The sequence below is a fragment of the Lycium barbarum genome, chromosome 7 (genome assembly GCF_019175385.1).
Source record: "Lycium barbarum isolate Lr01 chromosome 7, ASM1917538v2, whole genome shotgun sequence".
Taxonomy (NCBI): Eukaryota; Viridiplantae; Streptophyta; class Magnoliopsida; order Solanales; family Solanaceae; genus Lycium; species Lycium barbarum.
In genome coordinates, this window is record NC_083343.1 from 134,402,946 (window position 1) to 134,427,384 (window position 24,439).

General features: G+C 35.1%; 1 protein-coding gene across 1 annotated transcript; it reads left to right on the forward strand.

Moving 5' to 3' along the window:
* The first annotated feature begins 14,255 nt into the window (after nucleotides 1–14,255).
* Nucleotides 14,256–23,028, forward strand: LOC132604622 (DNA (cytosine-5)-methyltransferase CMT3-like). The gene is made up of 22 exons (XM_060318212.1): nucleotides 14,256–14,789; nucleotides 15,425–15,606; nucleotides 16,327–16,364; nucleotides 16,468–16,567; nucleotides 18,520–18,627; nucleotides 18,712–18,831; nucleotides 18,908–19,007; nucleotides 19,110–19,279; nucleotides 19,413–19,478; nucleotides 19,554–19,814; nucleotides 19,988–20,046; nucleotides 20,128–20,194; nucleotides 20,322–20,651; nucleotides 20,752–20,820; nucleotides 20,900–20,986; nucleotides 21,094–21,181; nucleotides 21,402–21,490; nucleotides 21,579–21,683; nucleotides 21,759–21,802; nucleotides 21,897–21,966; nucleotides 22,060–22,163; nucleotides 22,587–23,028. The coding sequence occupies exons 1-22, from the start codon at nucleotides 14,363–14,365 to the stop codon at nucleotides 22,747–22,749; spliced, it is 2,847 nt and encodes a 948-aa protein (XP_060174195.1). The 5' UTR covers nucleotides 14,256–14,362; the 3' UTR covers nucleotides 22,750–23,028.
* The last annotated feature ends 1,411 nt before the right edge of the window (nucleotides 23,029–24,439 follow it).

Genomic DNA, 24,439 nt, shown 5'->3' on the forward strand with positions numbered 1-24,439 from the left:
TCAAATTTGCGGCGTTTAATTTTTTGGTCCTATGATTTTTCGCATGGTATAATTTAGATTTCGCAGGCATAGTTTACGATCTCATTTGACCATAGATTTTGGAAGCATATTTCGAAGATTTGTTTTCAAATCTATGTTTGGCCATAGAATTTTGACAGATTTTGAAAACATATATTTAAATCCTAAATTCCAGCTCAAATATGTTTTTAGGTCAAGATATATGTTTTGGCCTTTCCAAAACTTTAAAATTTACCCCACACTTTGTATTTTATAAAAAAAAAAAAACACTCATCTATTTATGATTTAATTAATTCTATCTACCATGTTCCTTTATTAAAGTTGTATCTACCATATTTTTATAATTAAAGTAGTCTCTTCTATAAAGAGAACGAGCTAAGTTGTACCCAAACAGTAGAAGAAGAAACCCTAGAGAAAATTGTTCTGTCAACTGTAGAAATTCGTTGCGAAGAAAAAATGAATCTTTGTATTGTAATTTGAATTGCAGTAGCTAGTAAGTGTGTTATTTGCAGTTATTATTAAAATTTCATGTTGGTGCATGATTTGGGATTAGCGAGTATGTATGTTTTGCATGGTAGGGTATTCTTGATAGTTTTTAAAACTTAAGGGTATAAGTAATGTTTCATGTTTTCCAAAATAAAAAGTGAAATATGTTTTGAAAAACTATAGCCAAACATATTTTCAAAACTTGAAAAACTTCATTCATATCAAGTTTTCAAAATATTTTTGTGAATCTATGGCCAAACGCTAGCTATGTTTTGCTTCAGCAAATGTATCATACCATCCACACGATATTCTGCCGGATAAGGCAAAACTTTTAAGACTCAATATAATTTGAAAAATAACTAAAATACTACAGAATCTATGTCGAAAGAGATAAAAGTTCAATTTCCAAAAATAAAAATATTATAGAACTTATGTTGAGCAAAGCAACCTGCTTCAAGCAGGTCTGAATATTTTCCTTAAATAAATAGCAGTGACAAAATTAAAGACCACATATATGAGGGACAAAATTTAAAGACCAGTGCGTTTGAAGGAAATCATGCAAAAACTTCTTCACTTTTTTGTGTGAATTGCCCTTCAAAAGCATTGGGCTTTAATTTTTGCCCTTCGCCTTATACCTCAAAGTTCTGGGTTCGAACCACAGTTCAGTACAAAAAAGAAGGAATTTTGCAAGGCAGAGTTTTACATGCAAATACAAAGCAAAGTTTTACATACAAAACTCTAGCTCAAGCAGAATTTTGAATGCAAAACTCTACCTGCGGGCAGAATTTTGAATGCAAAACTCTACCTTAAGTTTGCATTCAAAATTCTACTTGAGGCCTAACTTTGCTACAAAAGTCCGCCTTGCGATTTTTTTTACTGTTGGGGTTCGAATAACCCTAAACCTCATGATATTAGGCGAAGGGCAAAAAGTAAAGACCACCCCCAAAATAAGAGCATTCTTGAGAATTGCCCACACTTCTTTGTTGTTCATCTAACTGGACCAGCCACTAGAAGGACTGTCGGATCATTTTTTTGTGCGGAATGCCCTTCAAATGCACTGGTCTTTAATTTTTGCTCTTTGCCTAAAACTCCTAGGTTTAGGGTTCGAACCCCCCACTTAGTAAAAAAATTTCCTAGGTAGAACTTAAATTCACAAGGCAGAATTTTGAAAACTCTACCTTAAGGTAGAGTTTGCTGAGACATAGTTTGCCTGCAAAACTCTACCTTAAGGTAGAGTTTTTGTAGGTAAACTATGCCCGATGAGGCAGAGTTTGTAGGCAACCTCTGCCTAGCGATTTTTTTTATTTTTATTTTCGCTTGAGCAGGGGTTCAAACCGAAACCTTGAGGTTTTAGACAAAGGGCAAAAGTTAAATACTTTTATTTTGATGGACAAAAATTAAAGACCACCCGGAAATAAGGGCATTACTGCGAATTGTCTCTTGTATGATTGGGCAATTCTTTCAGTTTACATGGGCCTCAAAATATTTGTGAGGGGAAGTTTAGGATAAAATCTAGGACCCATTTTGGCCATGAGAATTATTGATTTCGAACAAATTTTTCAATTTATTTGATAATTAGCGCTTAGCCATAAAATTGTATTTGGAATTTGAAAAACACTTAAACTATTGTTTTCACTTTCACTACATTCAAATCACTGGATGTTTTTTTACAAAACTATAACCAAACACTACTATATCTTCAATTTCGACTTCAATAAGTCCAAATAAAGTGAAATATATTTTATTTTTAAGGCCAAACGCTTGCTTTGTAGACGGTTGGTCAAGCAATTCATTGTGAAATATATTTTATTTTTAAGGCCAAACGCTTGCTTTGTAGACGGTTGGTCAAGCAATTCATTGGATTTGTTGTTGTTTCTTTGGTCATGCAATTTGGAGCTTATAATTGATGTTGAATTGAAATCAGTGTTTGTTTATGACATTCGAAGAGAACTTCAACTTGAATTTGAAATCAAAATTTCAAATTGCAAATCCTACTAAAAGGTAGGATTTCAATTTCAAGTTTGTGATTTCAATATTTTTAAAACTTAACCCATAAGTTTATTTTTTACCAAAAAAAAAAATCGATAATTTTAAATTTTGCAAACAAAGACCATTGCTCGGTGTGAATAGATTGTGTGTAGCCATGTGATAGGATTTTATTAAAGAATAGCTAGTCACTACTATTGTTGATTTATTGGACCGACGGATCTTTATAAAATTATATGTATTTGAAAGTTTGTAATAACATGTAATCGCAAATATTTGATTTAATAAAAGGAATACGAATATATGCAATTTGTTAATGCCTCACTTTGCAATATTCTGATACATTGTTTATGAACTATGGTTCGCCTATTTGGTAAGATTGTAAGAATTTGGAAAGTTTTGATACTTTTCACAAATTGTGCGGTTTTTATATTTATGAGAAAATGTAGAACTTTTGAGATCCAAATTACATGTCCAAAAAAAAATATCAACTTCAAATCAATGATTCGAAATAACGATTTGAAACCATGGCCAGACAGGATAAGCAACTCCATTTTATTTTTGGGAAAATACATAAATACCCCCCCCCAACGTATACTCGAATTAATTATTGTTATACCCCATTTTAACCGGGTTAAAGTAAGAGTACAACATATTGGTGATTCCTATTTTTTGTTTATTTTAAGGAGTCGTCACCTAATTAATTTGACGGTGAATTAGGACACCTAATTTATTAACTAAGGTAAAGCTAACTAAACCTCTGTTAATAGTCTGCTTAACCAGTGTGATTCTAGGTAAGGGTTCTATATTATCCTAAAGGGAAGGGGTTAGGCATCCTTTAGAATCCGTTAACTACGGTTATCCGGTCAAAATTTAGGTTAATTAATTAAGGTTAAATAGTGTTTAAATTTTAAGAAAATGACTTATAATATTTATTAAGGTTTTAAAGAAAAAATATAATAACGTTGTTTAAAATAAGATTTAAAAATATGCTAAGGTTTTAAAAAATGTCATTTAAAACAAGACTTGTAGGATAATTTGCACAAAAAGAGACTTCGAATGTTATTTAAAATAAACTATAAATATTGCTAAGCTTTAAATAATAATGTTATTTTAAAAAAATGAGACTTGCAAAATATAATGAGTTTTGTTTCTCTTTTTAACTTTATTTAACTATGCTCAACTAAAAATATGTATAATCGGATGAATCTTGAAAACAATGTTTATAAAATATACTTGAGTTATATTTGCGCATTAGCGACGCTTTAGAAATGTCTATGATAGTAAGAATAAAATATGATTCCCTTTACTTAAAATATATAGTCAAGCTGTTTTGCAAATCAATTGTTCCAAATAAAATAAATATTAGACATTATAAATAGTTTTAACATGAAAAGAAGAGAATAAAACTTATGAAATTAATTGTTAGTTTCCTTGGATTAACTACCCATTACTAAAACTAACCCCACTAATTTTGCTAAGGTTCATCTAAGTTAAGGAAATAACAAAGTAAAGTATTAGTTGCACAAATACAAATCAAATGCATAAAAATGAATAAAGGAGCAAGTGATATTAAATGGGCTCAGCCCATTTTAGGACTGCTGATCTGCTGTTGTTGTCTATTGGGCTTTGGCCCAAAAGCTTTGTTTTCTATATTTTTTGTTGAGAACAGAACTGGACAGGAGAGAAGTCACATTGGGCTTTTAGCCCAACTCCGAATGCAGAAGAAGACGAGTCTCTCAGACTCGTACGCGATAGTCATGCATAAAAACGGAAGAAAAGGATTAGTATATTGTCACGACCCGACTAGGGATCGGGACGGGTACCCGGGGCTAACCGCCGAGCACCGCTCGTACTACCATTTCCTTAACCTATTTAACCATCATTCATTGATCTCCTGTAAATTTTAAGAAGTATCGAAATTTCGTTACAAAAATATACTGCCTTAATACAAGAACAAGTTTCAATATACTTATACATATACATACTACCCATATCGTGGAACCACTTAACCCACACCTAGCATCTACGAGCCTCTAGTAAATGACATATACAATGTACACAAAAAGATCAACCAATCAGCACCTCCGGAAAAATGGAGTGCTCCTGTATTCTGCGGACGGCTCCTACGAATCTGCGACGTCTCCCTGTCTACCTGTGGGCATGAGCACAGCATCCAAAGAAAAGGATGTCAGTACGAACATTGTACTGAGTATGTAAGGCATGCATTAATAGATATGGTAAGAATAATAAAGTAAAGTAGAACAAGAAAATAATTGATATCTGCTTGCCTCTTAAGGCGGAGCCATGCATGCTTAATAATACTTTGCTGCGGAACGTGCAGCCTGATCCTCATATCATTACAATGTTAGTGCCGAGGAACGTACGGCCCGATCCATAATCATAATGTGTTAGTGCCGAGGAACGTACGGCCCGATCCATAACCCATAGATCCCGCGTCCGGGATGAAATCATGATATGCCAGCTGTACAGGTAGCTATGCGTCTATAGCGCCTCACCTTTCCCCACTTCCCCTGAAAACATTTTCATATCGTACATATACACATCATATGCTTATATCATATACATAGCATGCAGGAGAGCCCAAGGAAAAACTGTATCTCCATCGGAGTGACGTAAGGTCGGTAACCTCCGATTATAACTTATGGACTATTCGTCATAGCTTTGCCTCGCCTTGAAGGAACAACTATTATAAGGCGGGACTATCAATGAAGAGTGACATTAGGAGAACATAGAGTTAAATCATAAATCTCGCAAGGTGTCAGCTCATTTACTTTGGGGTCTTAAAATAGTCATCCATCTGTGAATAAAATTGAGGAATTAAGAAACAGCTCGACACTCTTATATCATCATTGAAATCATGTATTGAATCCTTTAGCGTGAAATCATTCCCATCATAGAAAAACATTTCATCGTTATTATACTCATAGGTCACTAGATCACAACTTTTTGGGTAGAGATTATGAATGTTTTGGAAAGCCTTTATGAGTTACCAAGAAAGGAATCACGCTTGGGATTGTAGATCTCCAACTTTCGATAGCAAGGAAAATATGGGAGCATTTACGAAATCTTAACCTAAGGATCATGCCTTGAGAGAAAAGAGGATAACCTCATATACCTTAGACGTTTACCATTCTCGTCTCTTGCGTGTTTCTCTCGTAATGCACTCGTGTATACCTTCAAGAGAGTTCATGCCATCGTTAGTTAAGCATTTATAAGAACGGACTTCTATTTCTAGGGAAAGTTGGGCAGCATCTCCTTTGTTTCTACCACGTTTCCCATACTCTATTTCAACTCCCAACATTCACAACAATTATCACAATATAGAACTTAACATTCATAATTCTTACACATTTAGCAAAATCCATCAATTTCCTCCAATATCCCCACTTTTAGAGGTCTTAGCTTATCGTCATATTTCCCTCATGCGTGATACTTATTCTGTAGTCTAAATGTCATTTATAATGTATTCATGATCATAACATCTCAACATTCGTGGTTTCATTCATCTACCACTCACTAGTGACACTATTCATCCTTTGAAGAACTCATTTTCCATGTTTGTACAATCCAAGTATCTTAGCTTTCCAACACCCTACACACATATAAAAGTCATGAAACATACCTTGGATGATGATTAAACAAGTCTTGAGTTGCACTACTTCACTTGGACAAAACCCTAGTTTCACCTCCTTGGGAATTTCTTGACTTAGATGACCTTTTGATGTGTCCTCACACTTGATTTCATAGATTTTGTGTTGTTGGTCTTGATGTTCTCTTGATCCTTTGGAATATCTATGGGTGAAGTGTGTGAAGAATGTTCTAGGGTGTTCTTGAGTTGTGTGGATGCATAATGAAATAAAATGAGGCTTTGGTCCCATTTAATGACTCAAAATCTGGTCTTTAATGAAAAATTGTCGGGATGAACAGTGGTCGTATATCGCAGTTTACGAACCGTATTATAGTTTACGGTCCGTCCTCCGCAATCGTTTTTAAACTTTTCAAAAACAGAAAGTTTGGATAAGGTACATGGCACTTTACGACCGAGGTTTACGGTCCGTAAACCAGTTTACGGGCCGTCCTCCAAGTCGTTTTTAACCATCTTCACAATTTACAGAAAGTTGAGATTTTTGACAGGCTGGAGGACGATCGCACTATACGGTCCGTGAATCACTTTACGGGTCGTATTGTGCTATACGACCACTGAGCTGAATGATTTTCTGCAACTTCCCATATTTCTTAGACTTCTCATTTTAATCACCCTCGTCCATGCACATGCATTGCCCACCTTTTATCTCATCTTAACTTAGCCAACTTCCTCGTCTCCCATCGAATACTTCCGAAATATCGCCTAAGGTCGTCAAACGTCATTTCTTGCTCATAGACGTCGTGCACTCATATTCATCACTAGTTCCTTCTCTTGCGTACCAACGGAAAATTTTTCCGAGGTGTAACATATATAATCGATGAATAAGGTCAAACATGTAAAATATAAATTCAAAAGAAATCAGTAAGTTGTGTATATTCTGGGTATATTTTAAGAATATCCCATGTTTTAATCAATAACTGCCTCAAGGTATTGAACTAACTACCAGTTTTCATAGTCTATGATAATACTCAAATCAATACTTCAGTTTAATCACTTGCAAAGGCAAACGAACAGGATACAAAGCATTTCGTGTTATCAATATGGAAGCAACATGAACCAAATCAAGACAATTTTTTACAAAATATAATCCTCTCAGACAAAAACAAACATAGCAAACTTTCATCAGTATTGTTATTCCATTGTCAATCCCACTAACTGCACATTTAATTAACTCATTTTATTTGTATACTTAGATGGTCGAACAGATAGAGAGTAGCTTTGACAGAAAATCTCATTCTACAAACTTATATTCAATGCAATACACTGCCCAGAACTACCGGATTATCAGATGGGGTAGGTATCGTGTACACTAGTACACTAAAGCAGAAGACAACAAAAGAGTCGTGGTTAATGCATATGATTATAAATGGACTGCTACAGCTTAGAGTAACATTCAGAGCGGTTGTATAATGTACCTAGTGAGATACAGAATGGCAAGCATGAATTTATCTGTCAACAGTCAAGTAGGAAAAGAAGGGAAGGGGTGGAAAGGTACACAAGGTTTACCATTGCAAGAGAGGCAGGCTACCCTAAATCAAATAAGGAACATGACTGACAAGGCAAGCTAAGGCAAAGATGTGGCCTAAGGCCTTAACACAAATGAAAGAAGACATCTTAAATACTCAAATGAACCTTGAAAACATATAGTCAGGAATAAGTCAACTTGCAGCATTTGAAGCTCTCAAAACAAGATAATCATGGTGAAAGGGGACACATATTTTAAATAAAAAAAAACAATGCAGGATTTTGACAAGAATGGATAAAACAAGTATAACAGTATGGGATTCTGATAAAAGCACGCATAGCGTGGTTAATTTGCCATTGAGCAATGGTGTTTTAACTAGTGACATAGCAGGCCAAAGAAAAGTAGGATTGTGGAGTTTCAAGCCACAGAATCATGTAGGCTAATTAAATGAAATGTAAGATTTACTATGCCCAGACAATGCTAACTCAAATACAGGTACAATGGGAGAGAACAAACAGGCTCAATACTAGGTTCAGGTGATACACATGTCTGGGAACATGGAAGTAATCCAAGCAAAGACACAGAACAGAACTTATAGATTACAAGCTGAGCACCATCATCTGAGTATATGGCATATAGCAGCTAATAGACTAATTCACATGGTCATAGAGTGTCACAAAAATTCATGCTTGCAGGATTAACATTAAAACAACCTCACTTTTCCTCACCAAAGGTCAATGTTCCCACAAAAAGAAACCCAAAACAAATAACCATAAAACACCAGATAAGGATAACGTCAAACAAGCAAGTGGAGACAAGAGGCTAATATGCAGATGCAAGGGTCAAGCTCAAATGGGATGTGTCACATGAATCTTAAAGCAGAAAATCAAATGAGACTGCCACCCCTTATAATTTTAAAAAGTTGCTTTCAGTCAAAATAAACCTCTCACTAACAGTCAATAGGTAAAACTCACACCCCAGACAAAGAACAGTTTAACATAAGACCCAAAGTAATCCTTTTTAAGAATATACGACCATTTTCAACAACCTATACTCCCAGAACATGTCATGAACAACACAAACAATACAAAATACGACATTAGAGACAAGACAAACTTGAATGATCAGCCCATTTCCTCTTTAACAGACCATCAAGTAAACCAAACAGTCCATTTCCCACTTATGTCACACTAACAGCCCAAGACTATTACCAAACAATCATCACTAATCCCTTTGTTCTAACATGTTTGATACCAGCTCAGGCATATTTATTGGAATTTTTCTATTAACAGTCTCAAGATCCAAGTCCAAAACATGCTTATCAGATTATCAAATGACTAGTTTAAACATTTACACTCTATCAGTCTAAGTCTAAATTAGACCAGGATTTCTCTTAATCATATTACACTCTATCAATCTAAGTCAACAAATAATCAAATAGGCTTTATACTAATCTCAGATAATTCTCACTCATTTAACTGAACATTTGATTCGACTAATCATGTTTAGGTAAAAACACCAGCAGACAGGCTTATTCCTATACTAAACACACACATGCAATTCGGATTACACAAACTTATCTTTAGCACAGGCTAAATTTAAACAGGACAAATTGCAGCTAGACATAATTTTAAAACTGAGTTAACACAAGCAGGGTCCAGTTCCACATAATAAAGACTCAGCCAACAAACACAAACTAAAACTAACTTAGAGGGACTAAAACAGGAAGCTAACACTCATAAACATAACTAACAATATTTAAACATGATCAAATATAACTAAACTGGATTCAAGTGGGCTTAAAACTAGCGACTAATAAACATGCTAGGCAAGAATAGTGATTAGCATATGCAAACAACAACTAATCTAGCACATATAAGTAGAAAATAGCTAATAAATGCTAAAATAAATAAAAGGGAGGAAGATTACCTTTTTTGAGTGCAGCGAAGTGGGGCAAAGGTTTCGATATCTATTCGAACACTACCAACTTCGAGCTTGCGATGCTCGGATTCGAATCAATTGCAGGAACCAAAAGGGAACCAGAATAATTTTTCTCTTTCGAATGAATATCGAAACAAGATCAAAACTGATGAAGACTTAGTAATTTTCCACGGGAATTTGAAGCAATCAAAAGAACTTAAAATTTTTAGGGGATTTCTGCTATTGAAAAGAAGACCCAGTTCTTGGGGAATTTCATGAATCGAAAAATCCTCCAGGTTCTTGGGGGGGGGGGGGGGGGGGTTCACCAATAAAAAAATCCTCCCGGTTCTTAGGGGGGTTTCACCAATCAAAAATCCTCCCCTTAAAATGGATTTGAAGCAAATATTTATAGGGGATAGAAACAGCTAGGGTTTCGTTTGTGACGAAGAGAGAGAGGATCGGAGGGACAAGAGGGAATGGGGGTGGCAGTGAGCGTGGGGAACAGGGGAAGGTGGAAGTGGCAGTAGCGTGGGGAACAGGGGAAATGGGAGAGACAGAGGTGACGATGAAAGAGAGGAGAGAAGAGAGCAAAGGGATGGGGCGACTGGTGAAGGAGATGAGGGAAAATGATGGAAACCTTTCCCTTGTTAAATGAGAATTGGGCCGTCCGGGTCGGGTCACGGGTATTGGGTTGAGTTAATCAATTTTTTGGGCTGGGGTGAATTAAAATGTGGGCTGGGAATAAAATGTGGACTGGTCTGAAAATTGGGTTGGGGTGAATTAAAATGGGTAGTGGCCTATGAAAATTGTTTTGGGTTAATCTGAAAATATTGGGGGTGAATTGGGCTCGTATTTGGACTAATAATAATAGTAGCTAGTGACTGTAATAGAATAATGAAACGCCGGTATTGATAAGAGCTAATAATTATAGTAAAAGTATAATTTTTTTTTAATTTGCCAAAAATAGTAGAAGCGTAAATAAGTATTTCGGAGGAGAGGCGGGACAAAATTGGGTGTCAACAATTATGACGCACCCAACCTTTGCGGGCGACCTATTGCACCCCTGACCTTATTTTTTCAGTATTTTTGTGGCTTTTTAGGCTGACATGGCACCAAAAAAAATTATAATTTAAAAATAGCGAGTGAAAGCAGTAACAATAGTTTTTATATCTTAATAAAAATTAGTTTTTAAAAATTTATTTTATATTTTATCCTATCACCCACCCCCACGCTCCCTTTCTTCCACATTTCAATTGTTAAAGCTACTAATTGCAATTTTTCAAACCCTAATTCTTTATGCCCAATTGTTAAAGCTTCACTCTTTATTGATTTTGGAGAAGATTTAGCTTAGTTGGAGACCAACCCAAATGCTAAATGTGAGTCCTTTATCTTAGCAAAATATGAGTCCTTTATCACCACCGTCACGTTAGCACCACCGCCATCCACCATCACCTCCAAAATTTGTGCATTTTGCTCCGAAGACGACAACCTTGGAGAGTAAACACTCGAACCACGGTAAAAACAACGATAAAAAGCATGATAAATCTCACGGGAAATCGAAAAATAAGGCAAATTGGGGGAAGAAACTAGGATTTATGTTTGTTGGTGTTGCTGGGTCTTGGAAGTGTGTGTGTTGGGGTTCTTGTTGATCAAGAGAAGACAATTGAGTATTTGATCTTGTTTCTTTGCTATATCCGTACAATCTCAAGTTTTTTTTTTTTGGGGGGGGGGGGGGGGGGAGGGGGGAGGGCAAGGGGCGGCCTGAAATGAAGAAGAAGAAGAGGGGTTTATGATGAAGTTGAATGTGTGTGTTAATGGAGGAAGAAAATGGGTTGAATATGTTTCTTGAAAATAAGCTCTTTATGATTGATGATTAAATTGAATGTGTGTGTTAACGGAGGAAGAAAATGGGTTGAATGTGTGTGTGTTAATGGAGGAAGAAAATGGGTTGAATGTGTGTGCATTAATGGAGGAAGAAAATGAGTTGAATGTGTGTGTTAATGGAGGAAGAAAATTGGTTAATTAATTTCTTGAAAAAATATTTATGATTGATGAAAGAAATTGAATGTGTGTGTGTTGACGGAGGAAAAAAATGGGTTGAATGTGTGTGTGTGTTATAGAAGAAGAATATGGGTTGATTGATTTCTTGAAATGAAGAAGAAGAAGAAGAGAAAGAAGGGTGTAGTGACGAAGAAGATAAAATTAATAGAAGTTTAATGGTTAATTAGTGTAAATATAATTAATAAAAGAAAAATCAAATGAAAAAAAAGAAAGGAAAAGTAACACAAATGTGGCAGTGACGTGGCGCCGACGTGGCACAGAGCGTGCAATACTCTCTACTGTGCAACTGGGCATTAAATTTTTTGGTGCCATGTTAGCCTAAAAAGCCACAAAAATACTGAAAAAATAAGGTCAGGGGGGTAATAGGTCGCCCACAAAGGTTGGGTGCATCATAATTAATCCGAGTATACGTTGAAGGGTATTTATGTATTTTCCCTTTATTTTCCTTACAACTTATAGACATTTTAGATCACGCTTAGAGATTAATTTTGAGCAAATTGAAAATCTTATGAGAAAATGTTAGACTGTGGTCTAATATTTTGTAAGTTATTCAAACGTTAGACGATAGTCCAATATTTTATTTGTAAGATTGAAAAACATATGAACAAATAAGACCCGAGTCTAATGTTATCTTGAAAGGTAAATTTTTAAGGGAGATATTTGCATGAGTTTTAATAATAGGCAAATTATGACCTAAAAAGGAACATTTGTGGAAATTGTCCGAATTTTAGAAATAAAAAGCCAAGAATATATTTCACGTTTACGTAGTACATATTTAATTTTAAGTTTATATTTCCACAGTCGACACCTTTTTTTTCCCAACAATATTTATATGACCTTATGCGTTTTCAATAATTTCTAGTTAATAAACCACGAGAAATAAACACATTGAAATAAAATTCTGTAGCAATTTATTGTTAGTCACACATTAAACACACCATATAATTAAATTAATTAAATGCACGTTCTTACGTGTGACCTGACAATTGATAATAATGAGAAATTAATATAGTTACATGAATGTAAGTTGGGAACTTCAGATGCGTAATATCTAATTTTATTAAGTTTGACTAGAAACGTTTCACATAATATCATTTAATATTTGAGTATAATTAGGAACACTATTTATGATTTATCTAGTTAGATGTAGAGTATAATTATCCACCATCTTATACTCTCACATAACTTAGCATTCTCTATTAATTATTCGTAATATATCTAGATTTACTAAGCTTGACTAGAAACGTTTCACATAATAACACTTAATATTTGACTATAAGAATACTATCAATGATTTATCTAGTTAGATGCACAGAATAATTATTCACCATCTTATACTCCCACATAATTTAGCATTCTCTATAATAAGGAGTTCCTCTTTTAATGGCACGTTTGGCCATAAATTTTGGCTCAAAGATTTTTATTTCAATATACAATAAAAATAAATCATGAATTATGAATACAAAGAATGACTTAAGTCAACAACTTAAAAAATCAAATGCTTGATTTTATTGACTTTGACAAATTTTTGTTCCAACGTAACTTCAACTTTTGAATAGTTGTAATTGAAGTTTAAAAGGATTATTTGAAAGCTTCGTTATGTTTTGAGTATGAAACACAAATGAAAATTTTCTAAAATCTATTTTAAAACATATCTTAACTTTGAAGTGAAAATAATGAGCCAATTTTGATAAACAAACACCTGGGGCCGTTTGGTAGCTTGTGTGGGAACTAAGTTATTCATGTATTAAATTCTTGATAAGTAAAATCATGTTTAGTAGCATTCATTTGCTATGTATAAATTTCAGCACATCTAATACAATTTTGATTTATAAGTTAGAAACCCTCATAACTAATAATGTACAAATTCGAGAGAATCTATGTATTGTTTTATACATGATAAAACATGTAGTAAATAATACATGAATAACTAAACTCTGCATAAAATAATACTCCATTTGTCCCAATTAATGTAACACTTTTCGATTTTTGAGATTCAAATTGCATGCAGTATGACCAACTTATAATACTTTTAATGTACTAGTTTTCAAAAATATATATTTTAGTCTATTGAGTTAATGTAATTCACTTTACCTTCAAAATTTAGTAGCGTTTGGTCATGAAAACCAAATATTTTTCACTTTATTTGGTATTTTGGAGTTAGAGTTGTATTTGGTTATAGTTTTTACAAAATATATTTGACTGTTTGAATGTATTAAAAGTGATTTGGTGTTTTTCAAATTGAATTTTCATGGCCAAACACTAATTCCGAAAAAAAGTGTTTTTTTTTTTTTTTCGAAAAAAAGTGAATAATTATCACGGCTAAACGGATCCTTAGTTAATTGACTTTAAAAAAGCAAAAAAAAAACGCAACATAAATTAAAACGGAGGAAGTACTTTAATTTTCTCATAAATCTAACCAGCTACAAACGACCGCTTATTTCAAAAGTTCAAAACAATATATATATATATATATATTTTTTTTTTTGTTTTTGTGAATTCACTTCCGGAACTGAGCCCAACTTTCCAATTCACTTTCGAAAGCCCCCAATAATTCCGCCCATTCCCGCCATTTTTCCCTCTTTTAACTATTTTCAAATTTTTCACAAACCCTCCAAAAAAAAAAAAAGCTTATAAAATCAAATACACAACTCTACTATTTTCTCGCTCTACATCAAAAAGCTTAAAAGCCTCAGCTAACTCTTCACACACACACACACACTGTACGGCCGCCGCCGCCGTAACCTACCGCCGCAATGCCGAGCAAACGTAAAGCATCTCCGGCGACTAAACCGGAGTTATCTCCGGCGAGTAGGAAATCGAAGAGACGTGTGGTAGTTGAAAAACCAGATCCAGTAGCAGCTGTAGTGTTAGATGATAGCGATTTTGAATCTGAACAACCTGTTAAGAAATCATCTACTAGACGAAGAAAAAAAGCTGAAAGTAGTTCAGTTGTTGCAGCTTGTCAATCTGAGAACAGTGATAGAAAATCGAAAAGGCGAACAAAAATAGATGAAGATCCAGTTGTTGCTTGTCAATCTGGAAGTAGTGATATGAAGACGAAGAGTCCAGCTGTAGAAAAGGCTGAAGTATCTGTTGTAGCTGATAGCGATTTTGTATCGGAGTTTGATTCGACGAAACAAGCGGCAATAAAGGCGGAATCCGTGGTGGATCTTCACGATGGTTAGAAATAGGAAGAGTAAATACGATTTTTAATGTGAAAAATTTCAATCATATAAGTATATAGAACTTTTATTAGCAAATTTTTCACAAATATACAGCTTTTGAAGGAAGAGTATATAGAATTATTTATAGGAAAATTTTCTAAATATACAGGATTGTAAGAAGATTATGTAGCATTTTTAATAGGTATTTTCAATAATATACAGCTTCTGTAGGAAGAATAAATAGAGCTTTTACTAGGAATTTTCAACAATATACTTCTTTTGTAGGAAGAGCAAATAGAATTTTTAATAGGAAAAACTTAAAAAATATACAGCTTTTGCAGGAAAAGTGAATAGATTTTTTTCAAAAATATACAGCTTTTGAAAATTATTACGCCATGTAGTTCATTATACAACATTATATGTGGGGGAAAACATCATGCATAATGTATCAACCTTGTTTAACAACGTATAGTTGTGTATAAAAAGGTGTTTATACACAGATATGAGCTAAATTGGGCAACACAACTTAATGTATGGGCTATGTGGCGTAAATTGTTTTAAAAAGTGGACATGGAGCGTAATTTTCCCTTTTATCTAATACTTTGTTTATGTACAAGTATGAAGTACTAAGTATTCTAATTGTTTTTGTAGCTGAGAGTGATTTTGTGGAAGATGAAGATGAAACAGAGCAAGGGAGTTTGAAAAAGAACTTGTCTATTTCGCCTTCGAAAAGGAAACCTAAGAGAGTTGAGAATGTGAAAGATGAAGAGTGTGTATTTGTAGGTGAACCTATACCGGATGCAGAAGCTCGACAAAAGTGGCCTCATCGCTATGTAAGAAAGCTTGTTACTTTGAAAATATTTGCATTTAATTGCTCCCTTTTGGCCATAGATTTTGTAGTTGAGACTTAAATCTTGAAAATTTGAGTTTTTATGTTGTAATTTTTGGAACTTGAAGTTGTGTTTTGGACATGCATTTTACTTGCAAAAAAATTTGAAAACATGAAGTTTTGTGGGAAGTGAAGTTTTTCTGTTGAAAATATATGTGAAGATAAATTTTCAAAATCTATGTTCAAATGCTAGCTTTGTTGCTAAAATGTTAAATTTATGAAATTGCATGAAAATTATGCCTTTTTATTAGTTTTATAACTGGCATGTGTAATAGTGCTGCTAAATTTGATGCTACATTTGAAGATTCTGAATAAATACATCTTGTTCATTTTTTTGTCTACTCTATTAGAAATGCTGATCTTATATGAACCAAATTGTTGTTGAACATATTATTCCCTCTGTCCATTTCTAATTGTCCAATATTGACCTGGCACACCTCGTAAGGAGCAATAAATAAAACAATTTTTTTTTATTAAATCACCCTTTGAATATAATAAATTGGACATTTTGGAAAATGCATTGGGAAATAAATTATAAGGGTAAATTAAGAAATCAGTCAATTTTAAGTGACTGTTGTTGATAGCCTGTCTATTTTTATTTGACATCATTTAGTGTTTATTTTATATTTACATACGTAAATGTTTTTTTTTTTTTTCAAAACAGAATAAGGGGAACGCAAATTGTACTAAGAGCATAAATGGGTAAGTCTTGCACAACTATCCATTGCAGCATCATATTTGGCTCATAATAATATTTTTGATTTTTAGTGATTTGTGTGTTGTTATTGGTACTTTCATGTTACAGTCAGGATGATTCGGACCAGTTAATTCAAGCTAAGCGCCATTATAGTCAAGCAGAGGTGGATGGTCTGATTTATTATCTCGAGGATGATGCACATGTAAAGGTAGAGTTTAAATAAAGTAACCATAAGCATACGTTATACGGATCCTTCATTGTGTTGATTTTCCTTTTATAGTAGGCTTGATAAGAATGTGTGTGCTTTTTATGTAGTATTGTTTGAGCGATCATACTTTTATTTACTTATCATATTTTTAGCATAACCTCTCACACATGTGCCTAATTTGAGGCAAGTGGAACTTTTTGATAATGGGTGGAGTTGATACCTGGACATAGTATAGTTTTTTACTAGGATATCCTTCTGCTTAGCTAGCATTCAAAAATGTAAAATATTTTCTTAGCTGTAGGTGATCAGATTCGAGTCGTGGAAATAGCCTCTTGCAGAAATGCATGGTAAGGCTGCCTACAATAGACCCTTGTAGTCTGATTATTCCCTAGACTCCACACATAGAGAGAGCTTAGTGCACCGGGCTGCCCTTTTTATTTCTTAATAGATTCTTAAATTGCTATGAGTGTATTGTGGATGTAGTGAAGGAACATAAAACTAAATATGCAAATAATTGTTATTCCTTGAGGATAAACAAAGTGTAATTTAGTGAGATTAGATGACTCACTTTAACTTGTGTAAAGTGATTATGCATCACCGCTACCTCGGGTAATGTTTAGGTGACAAATAAGAGTGATTGAGATGATAGTTTCTAAGCAATCTTCCTTAATGATAAATAAATCAAAATTGGGTTTTGTTGGTTAACTTTTTGGTAGTACTTGTGGAATTAGAAGATACACAAAAGTTTTCCTAAACACCATGGTCATCCAAAAGTGAAAAAAGAAAACAAGAAAAAAATGATTACATCCTATACTTGACACTGTGTCTGTGTTGCAGTTGGCCTCTCAACTCTTTCATGGAACCTGATTGTTTAAGCAATGAAATTATAATTGTTAGAGTGGTTTAGAGTCCCTCAATAGTTGGGGGAACGGAGACCTGAGCAATCCCTACCTCATGAGCTAAAATTCTAGTTTGTGTTGGGTCTAAGGTCCATATGTTACATGGTACCAGAGCAAAATCTGTCCTTGTTTGGGCCCCCATGTTATGTTGTCCATGCTCCAGTTGGTGGTTTGGGCGTGTGGGGATTTTAGAGTTGGTTTGAGTTCCACATTGGTTGGAGAATGGATTGGTAGTCTCCTTACATAGACTTGAGCAAGCCTCCCCTCATGAGCTGCCTTTTGGTATTGAGGTAGGCTAACATTTATATCTAACAATAGGTTCGAAAGATTTCTCCATTTATTATAGCCTGATTATTGTTAGTTATAGTTTATTATCATACCTTTTTTTTAAATGGTAATGTTATACTACATAGTATTAAGGACATGCCGGCAGCCCGAAAGAGAACTACAACGAAAAAGGTCACAAAGATTACAAAGAGCCTAGAAGATCTATTATTTGTTTAGCATCATCTATACATTCCTTTTTACACCAAAAAAGCAAGGATATGATACAATCCCATTTAACTTTCTGAATGGAACTAAAGCTATCCTCAAAACATCCCCATTCCTCTCTCTCCACACTGGCCTCCAGCATGCTGGAATTACTTTCCACCATTTCTTATGGCTTTTGCTACCACCTCTCCTAATCCAGCAGCTCAAAAGATCAGCAGTATGTTCTGGCATTGACCAATTTGTTTCTATGAGGCTTAGGTATAGTGACCAGATCTGTGAGGTCAATCTAGAATGCAGAAATAAGTTGTTATTAGACTTTTCTGCCTCATTAAAAAAAGCACCCAGAGATTTTTTGGAACCCCCTTCTTTTCAACCTTCCCTGATTGAGACATGCCTTCCTGGTCACTAACTAGGAAAAACATTTAACCTTAACTGGGGCCCAACTTTTCCAGATCTGTTTCCAAGGACCTGCTCCCCCTCCTGGCTGAGTTTATTATCATACTTATTGCCATACAATGGATCCATGTCTTGACTTATTTTCATTGTCTATCATTTAACTAGGCTGATGACGGTGAGGATGATTACATCTGTAAGATTGTTGAATTCTTTGAAGCAGTTGATGGCGTGCAGTACTTTACAGCTCAATGGTTTTACAGAGCTAAGGATACTGTAAGAAATGCCAACTCTATCATATGAAAGGTGTTCTTGTCCTTTGTGATGCTATAGTTGTCTGACATCTCTTTTCCCCATTAGGTTATTAAAAGGCATGATCAGTTCATTGACAAGAAGCGTGTATTCCTTTCTGAAATCAAGGATGATAACCCTATCGACTGTCTTGTGACAAAACTCAAGATTGTTCCTGTGCCTTCAAATGTATGTCCGTGTTACCTTACTGTTCAGTAGTTTGCATCGGAGTGGTCGAATTAATGAATGCAGACTGTTGTTGCAGGCAACTTTACAGTTCAAGGAAAATGTAAAATCAAATTGCGATTTTTACTATGACATGAAGTACCTGCTTCCATACTCTTCTTTCATTAGCTTGCCGCCTGGTATTTCTTTATCGACTCTTTTTAATAACTGTATGCAGCTGTGGTGCGTTTGATTAGTATTCAAGCTTAAACTTGCATAATGGAGTGGTTGATTCTTTGCAGACAGTACAAGTCCAGTTAGTTCATCTTCTACAATATCAAGTGACGTTGATGCTGGTGAGATCAAAGAGCACAATCTGGAAAAGAAGCTCTTGGATCTATATTCTGGATGTGGAGCAATGTCCACGGGGCTATGCCTGGGTGCTAATAGCAAAGGCGTTAAACTTGTTACTGTATGCTCTTTCCTTCAACTCTCTTATTCTATGTTTTATCAATTCTTACCAGCAGAATGTGGCTTGCCTTCTTGTTTCTTCAAAAGGCCTTTAGCCTGTTGTATGCTCTGTTAATGTAAGTTCTTGGTTGCAGAAATGGGCTGTCGACCTCAACCCATATGCATGCGACAGCTTGAGATTGAACCACCCAGAGACTCAGGTATATATTGATTGTCGGTATAAAATGCAACTATTTTCTTGTTGTGTTAATGAAGAAAATGCACGCATTACTCAGGTGAGGAACGAGTATGCCAGTGACTTCTTATCACTTCTGAAGGAGTGGGTGCAGCTTTGTGTCTCATGTTCCTTGGTAAAAAGCAGTGTTCCCCCACACCCTCTTTTGAAAGTAACAGACGAAGTTGAAGAAGAAGAAAATGATGATGAAGATGATGATTCTGGTGATGTTAAAGAGGGTGAAATTTTTGAGGTCGAAGAACTTTTAGAAGTTTGTTATGGAGATCCAAATAACATTAACAAGCCCGGACTTTACTTCAAGGTACTACACCATTGAGCTTGGAATTCTTTAATTCTTGGTGTGTCATGTTGTTTAACTGTAGTTTCTTTGGTAGAATATAAAACAGGTTTCTTTTGTGGAAAAGCTGAAGTCTTATTTTGTCAACTTTGTTCATTTGACCTTTTCTAAAATCACTTTAATTACCTTGTTTCTAGGTACGATGGAGAGGTTATGGCCCAGAGGAAGACACCTGGGAGCCAATAGATGGCTTAAGGTATACACTTGAAGGATATTATTCTGATAACATATATGTTCTTTTTAAAATTCTTTCCAACTAGTTGACATATGTGTATAGTGAATGCCCGAAGAAAATAAAAGAGTTTGTGGCCAAAGGCTTCAAAGCAAATCTTTTGCCATTGCCGGTAAGTTTTATCCCTGTTTCTATCTTGTTTTGGCATAAAATATCTGGACTACTTTTAGGTTATCAACTTCTTAATGATTTGTTATGCAGACCCATATTGATTGAGTTTTCTGTTGGTCGTTTCCTAGGGGGATGTTGATGTTGTATGCGGTGGACCACCTTGCCAAGGAATCAGTGGATTCAACCGTTTTAGGAATAAAGAAAATCCGATGGACGATCCAAAAAATAAACAACTTGACGTCTACATGGACATAGTGGATTTCCTGAAACCGAAGTTTGTATTAATGGAGAACGTGGTGGACCTTATCAAATTTGCCGATGGTTTCCTTGGGCGGTATGCATTGAGCAGACTTGTAGGGATGAACTACCAAGCACGGATGGGGATGATGGCAGCTGGTGCTTATGGTCTTCCGCAATTTCGTATGCGCGTGTTCATGTTTGGTGCTGTTTCGTCAGAGGTAATACTGATTTTTTATTTTATTTAATAGTTTTTCAATATTGAATTCAATGCATCGATCTACCATATCCTGATTCTGCTTAAATCTTGTCATGTTGCAGAAGTTGCCACAATATCCATTGCCCACGCATAAAGTTATTGTGAGGGGTGTTATTCCTACTGAGTTTGAGGTAGGTTTTTGATTTTTGTAATCTCATGAATGCTGTTGCATTTGCTTTTGACTAAATGTACATCTATGTACTAATGCAGTCAAACACAGTTGCATATGATCAAGGCGGGGAACTTGAGTTAAAGAAAGAACTCTTTCTTGGTGATGCCCTTTCTGATCTTCCTTCGGTATGTAAGAGATATTAAAGTTGTTTTGAAGGCACTTCCAATTGCTTAAACTTTAACTAACGTTGCATCATTTTCCCTCTCTTTTATGTATATGATTTTCTTGTTAGGTGGGGAATAATGAGCCAAGTGATGAAATTCTTTACACTGATGAGCCCAAATCTGATTTCCAGCATTTTATAAGATTGGGGAGGGATGGTGAGTCCGCATATTTTGCTTGTAGAGTAATTTAATTTTGTCTGTTAGTTCCATGTTTTTGCATGTGTTGCACCTCATGATTTAACACCTTGGTTGCCTGAGAAGCGTCAGCAGAAACAATACTTAATTCTTATTTTTAGATTTTTCATTTTGCAACTAGGACTGAGCTTGAAAGGTGCATCAATGAATCTTTTGCTAATGCAGTCTGGTCATTTTGTAGGGGTGCTGGGAAGTGTTCTATACGATCATCGTCCTCTTAAGCTGAATGATGATGACTATCAGCGTGTATGTCAAATTCCCAAGCGGAAGGTATACACATTGTTTCTGTCATGCCATTTATGTTACTTAAGTGATGAGTTTCTCACGGTGCTTAATTCATGACCTTTCGTGATTATAGGGTGCAAACTTCAGGGACTTGCCTGGAGTTCGTGTTCGGCCAGATAATAAAGTTGAATGGGACCCAGATGTGGAGAGAGTAAAACTACCCTCGGGGAAGCCTTTGGTATAATTTTTTTTCTGACTGACATAGTTATTGTGTTATTTGTTTTCTGGATCTTATGATGCTTAAAATGAACAGGTCCCTGACTATGCTATGAGCTTCGTTGGTGGTAGTTCCTCAAAGTAATGATACATCTCTGATTTTGCTGATTTGATATCAACTTTATATTTTCACCATAGTACTTAATACTGTTTTTATCTGTGTTAAATTATGCAGACCATTTGGTCGTTTGTGGTGGGACGAAACTGTACCGACAGTTGTGACAAGAGCTGAACCCCATAATCAGGTAGCTTCAACCTTTGGCATCTTATCTCAACTTAGAGAGTTATGCGTCTTGTCTCATCTAATGCATTGTGTTTTATTCTCGTGTTCCTTCCAGACAATAATCCATCCACTCCAAGATAGAGTGCTTACAATTCGTGAAAATGCAAGGCTTCAAGGTTTTCCTGACTACTACAAATTGATTGGGCCAATAAAAGAAAGGTATTGCTTTGACTAAATTCTAAACTGATGGTTGAAGATCTGAGATTTCAATAATTCTTTTGCTAAATCCATGCTTTGCTCTATGTCACCTATAAGGCTGGCGATGGAGGAAACATGTTTTATTGTTCCCACTTAAAATATCATGTAGCTTGAGCTTAAACCAAAAAGTGAATCTGGAAACGTGCCAGAGGCACAAATTAGCTCAGTATTCAGTATCTTCTGGTATTTGGGAGATCCTTATCATGGCTATTATGGATATCCGTATATCTACTCTTTGGCTAAACCAGCCTTTACTTCGGTAATTGATGCTTCCTATGAATGGAAAGAGTTACTTGCCTTTGTTTTTATCCGAGCTTATTTAGTACTTGATATATCATTTTTCTTGCTTGCTGTAACATATATTGGTTGTTCTATTGTTCTCAGGTACATGCAAGTAGGTAATGCAGTTGCTGTCCCAGTTGCCCGAGCTCTAGGCTATTCTTTGGCCATGTCGATGAAGGGATTATCTGGAGAAACGCCATTGTTCTCATTGCCAAAAAACTTCCCCTCTCATGAAGAACAGATTTGTAATGAAGTGTCCCAATAATTGTAGAATAATTATTTGGGACTACCATATGATCTTTCCCCCTTTGTATGGTGGCTGATTATTTATAGGATGTTAGTTTCATTTATTAATCTGCCTTCAGGCATTGTTTCACAATGCAAATCATGCCAATGTTGAAGTTGGTGAAGGCATGAGTTTATGTAATAGCTAATCAAACATGTGCCATTTAGTTCTATTCTAATTGCTAGAAAATGTTTTTCTAGCATTCAATTCCATGTAACATTTCAAGTTATTTATTGTGGGAATCAAAAACTTGAGACACATTGTGTTTGTGTAACTTCATCAGGGAATTTAATCCCTCCAATTCATAATCTATTTGTCAGTTTAAGAAATAATTGCTGATGTTTGCCTTTACAAGTTGGAATAGGGGCGTCTATATCATTTAGTTCCACCTCAGATGCTATTGCTTCTTTTGTATTTGGTAACATTTCAGAGATTGCGGAGTAAAAATCAGTGTATTTCACGGTATCAAGAAAAGCAAATACAAAGTGTACAAGGAAAACTTTTTCCTTTCAGAAGGTAAAAATGAGTTGCTTTGACTTATCAGCGTAACTGCGTAAGTGTTTTTATTGGAAAACTATTAAATTCTTACTTCGTGGAGTATATTTTGATCCAGCTAACACTAAGACATTAATAGTAACTTATATTACTCAAAAATTTCAGTTAAACACTTTGTTATTTGCTAATATTGTTATAAATCTTTAATATAAAGTTGTTTTAGAAAACATTTCACTCATCAACCAAACACTGCAACACATTTTTCAAGAAAGTGACTTTCATCGTATCAAATGCAGTCTAGAAAGAACTAATTAAGGAGGGGCATGGGGAAATAGACTCTTCACAGGAGAAGTTATGCTATAAGCTAGGACTACAAGCTAATAACTAGGACTACAGGAGAAGTTATGCTATAACCCAATGTGGTCAAAGAACTAGGACTACAAGCTAATATGGCGTTTGCACTTAGAATTTTTGCAAAAAGGCCATTAACTTGCAGAAAGCGATACGATAAGCAATAGCTCAATTAAGAGCAAGATTAGATTGAAAAGGTCCAAATCAATGTGGAATCTACAAAGAAGGAATAACTTTACTCATTATTTTTGATGGGAAGCTTAGAGAAAGCTGAACTAGTTACCAATTCATCCGCATCATAAAGGAAATCATTCGTAGTCTAAAAGATCACAGATAAATATGCTTACTGCTTCCTCCATTTCAACACGGATTCAATGTGTTTTTTTTTTGTGCTGAGCCCTTTCTTCCATCTTCTGTGCCTGTACTTCTTTGGCCATTTTCTTGTTTTTCCATAGACAGAAAGTTTAGATACGCTTGCCTGACACTGTCCAATGTTTGCTTGTAAAAAAAGAGCTCCCTCGCCAAATCACTCACATCCACCTCTTCTTGCTCCTCCATGCTGAAAATAAGCTTGTGAATCCAATGCAAATTGGCCAACTGATATCTTTGAGCTTATCAAGCAAATCTTCCTTTTTGTATACGGCATTTTTTGAAGGTTCAGTCGATTTTATAACTTCTTGATCTTCTTCTTCTGATTCTAATTCAAGCTCGGAGTCCTCATGAATAACAGTCATTTCCTTTTTCACCTTATGATAACGATAACCTTAGCGGACAGGAAGATTGTAGGAGATATAAGTGATCACTCTCAGTCAGTTAATAACAT

Bases quoted from the DNA above. Each gene is read 5' to 3' on its own strand.
- LOC132604622 (XM_060318212.1), top strand. From the start codon at position 14,363: ATGCCGAGCAAACGTAAAGCATCTCCGGCGACTAAACCGGAGTTATCT. The intron at 20,047-20,127 runs GTATACACTTGA...ATATGTGTATAG, and splicing joins GAGCCAATAGATGGCTTAAG to TGAATGCCCGAAGAAAATAA. The intron at 21,491-21,578 runs GTATACACATTG...TCGTGATTATAG, and splicing joins GTCAAATTCCCAAGCGGAAG to GGTGCAAACTTCAGGGACTT.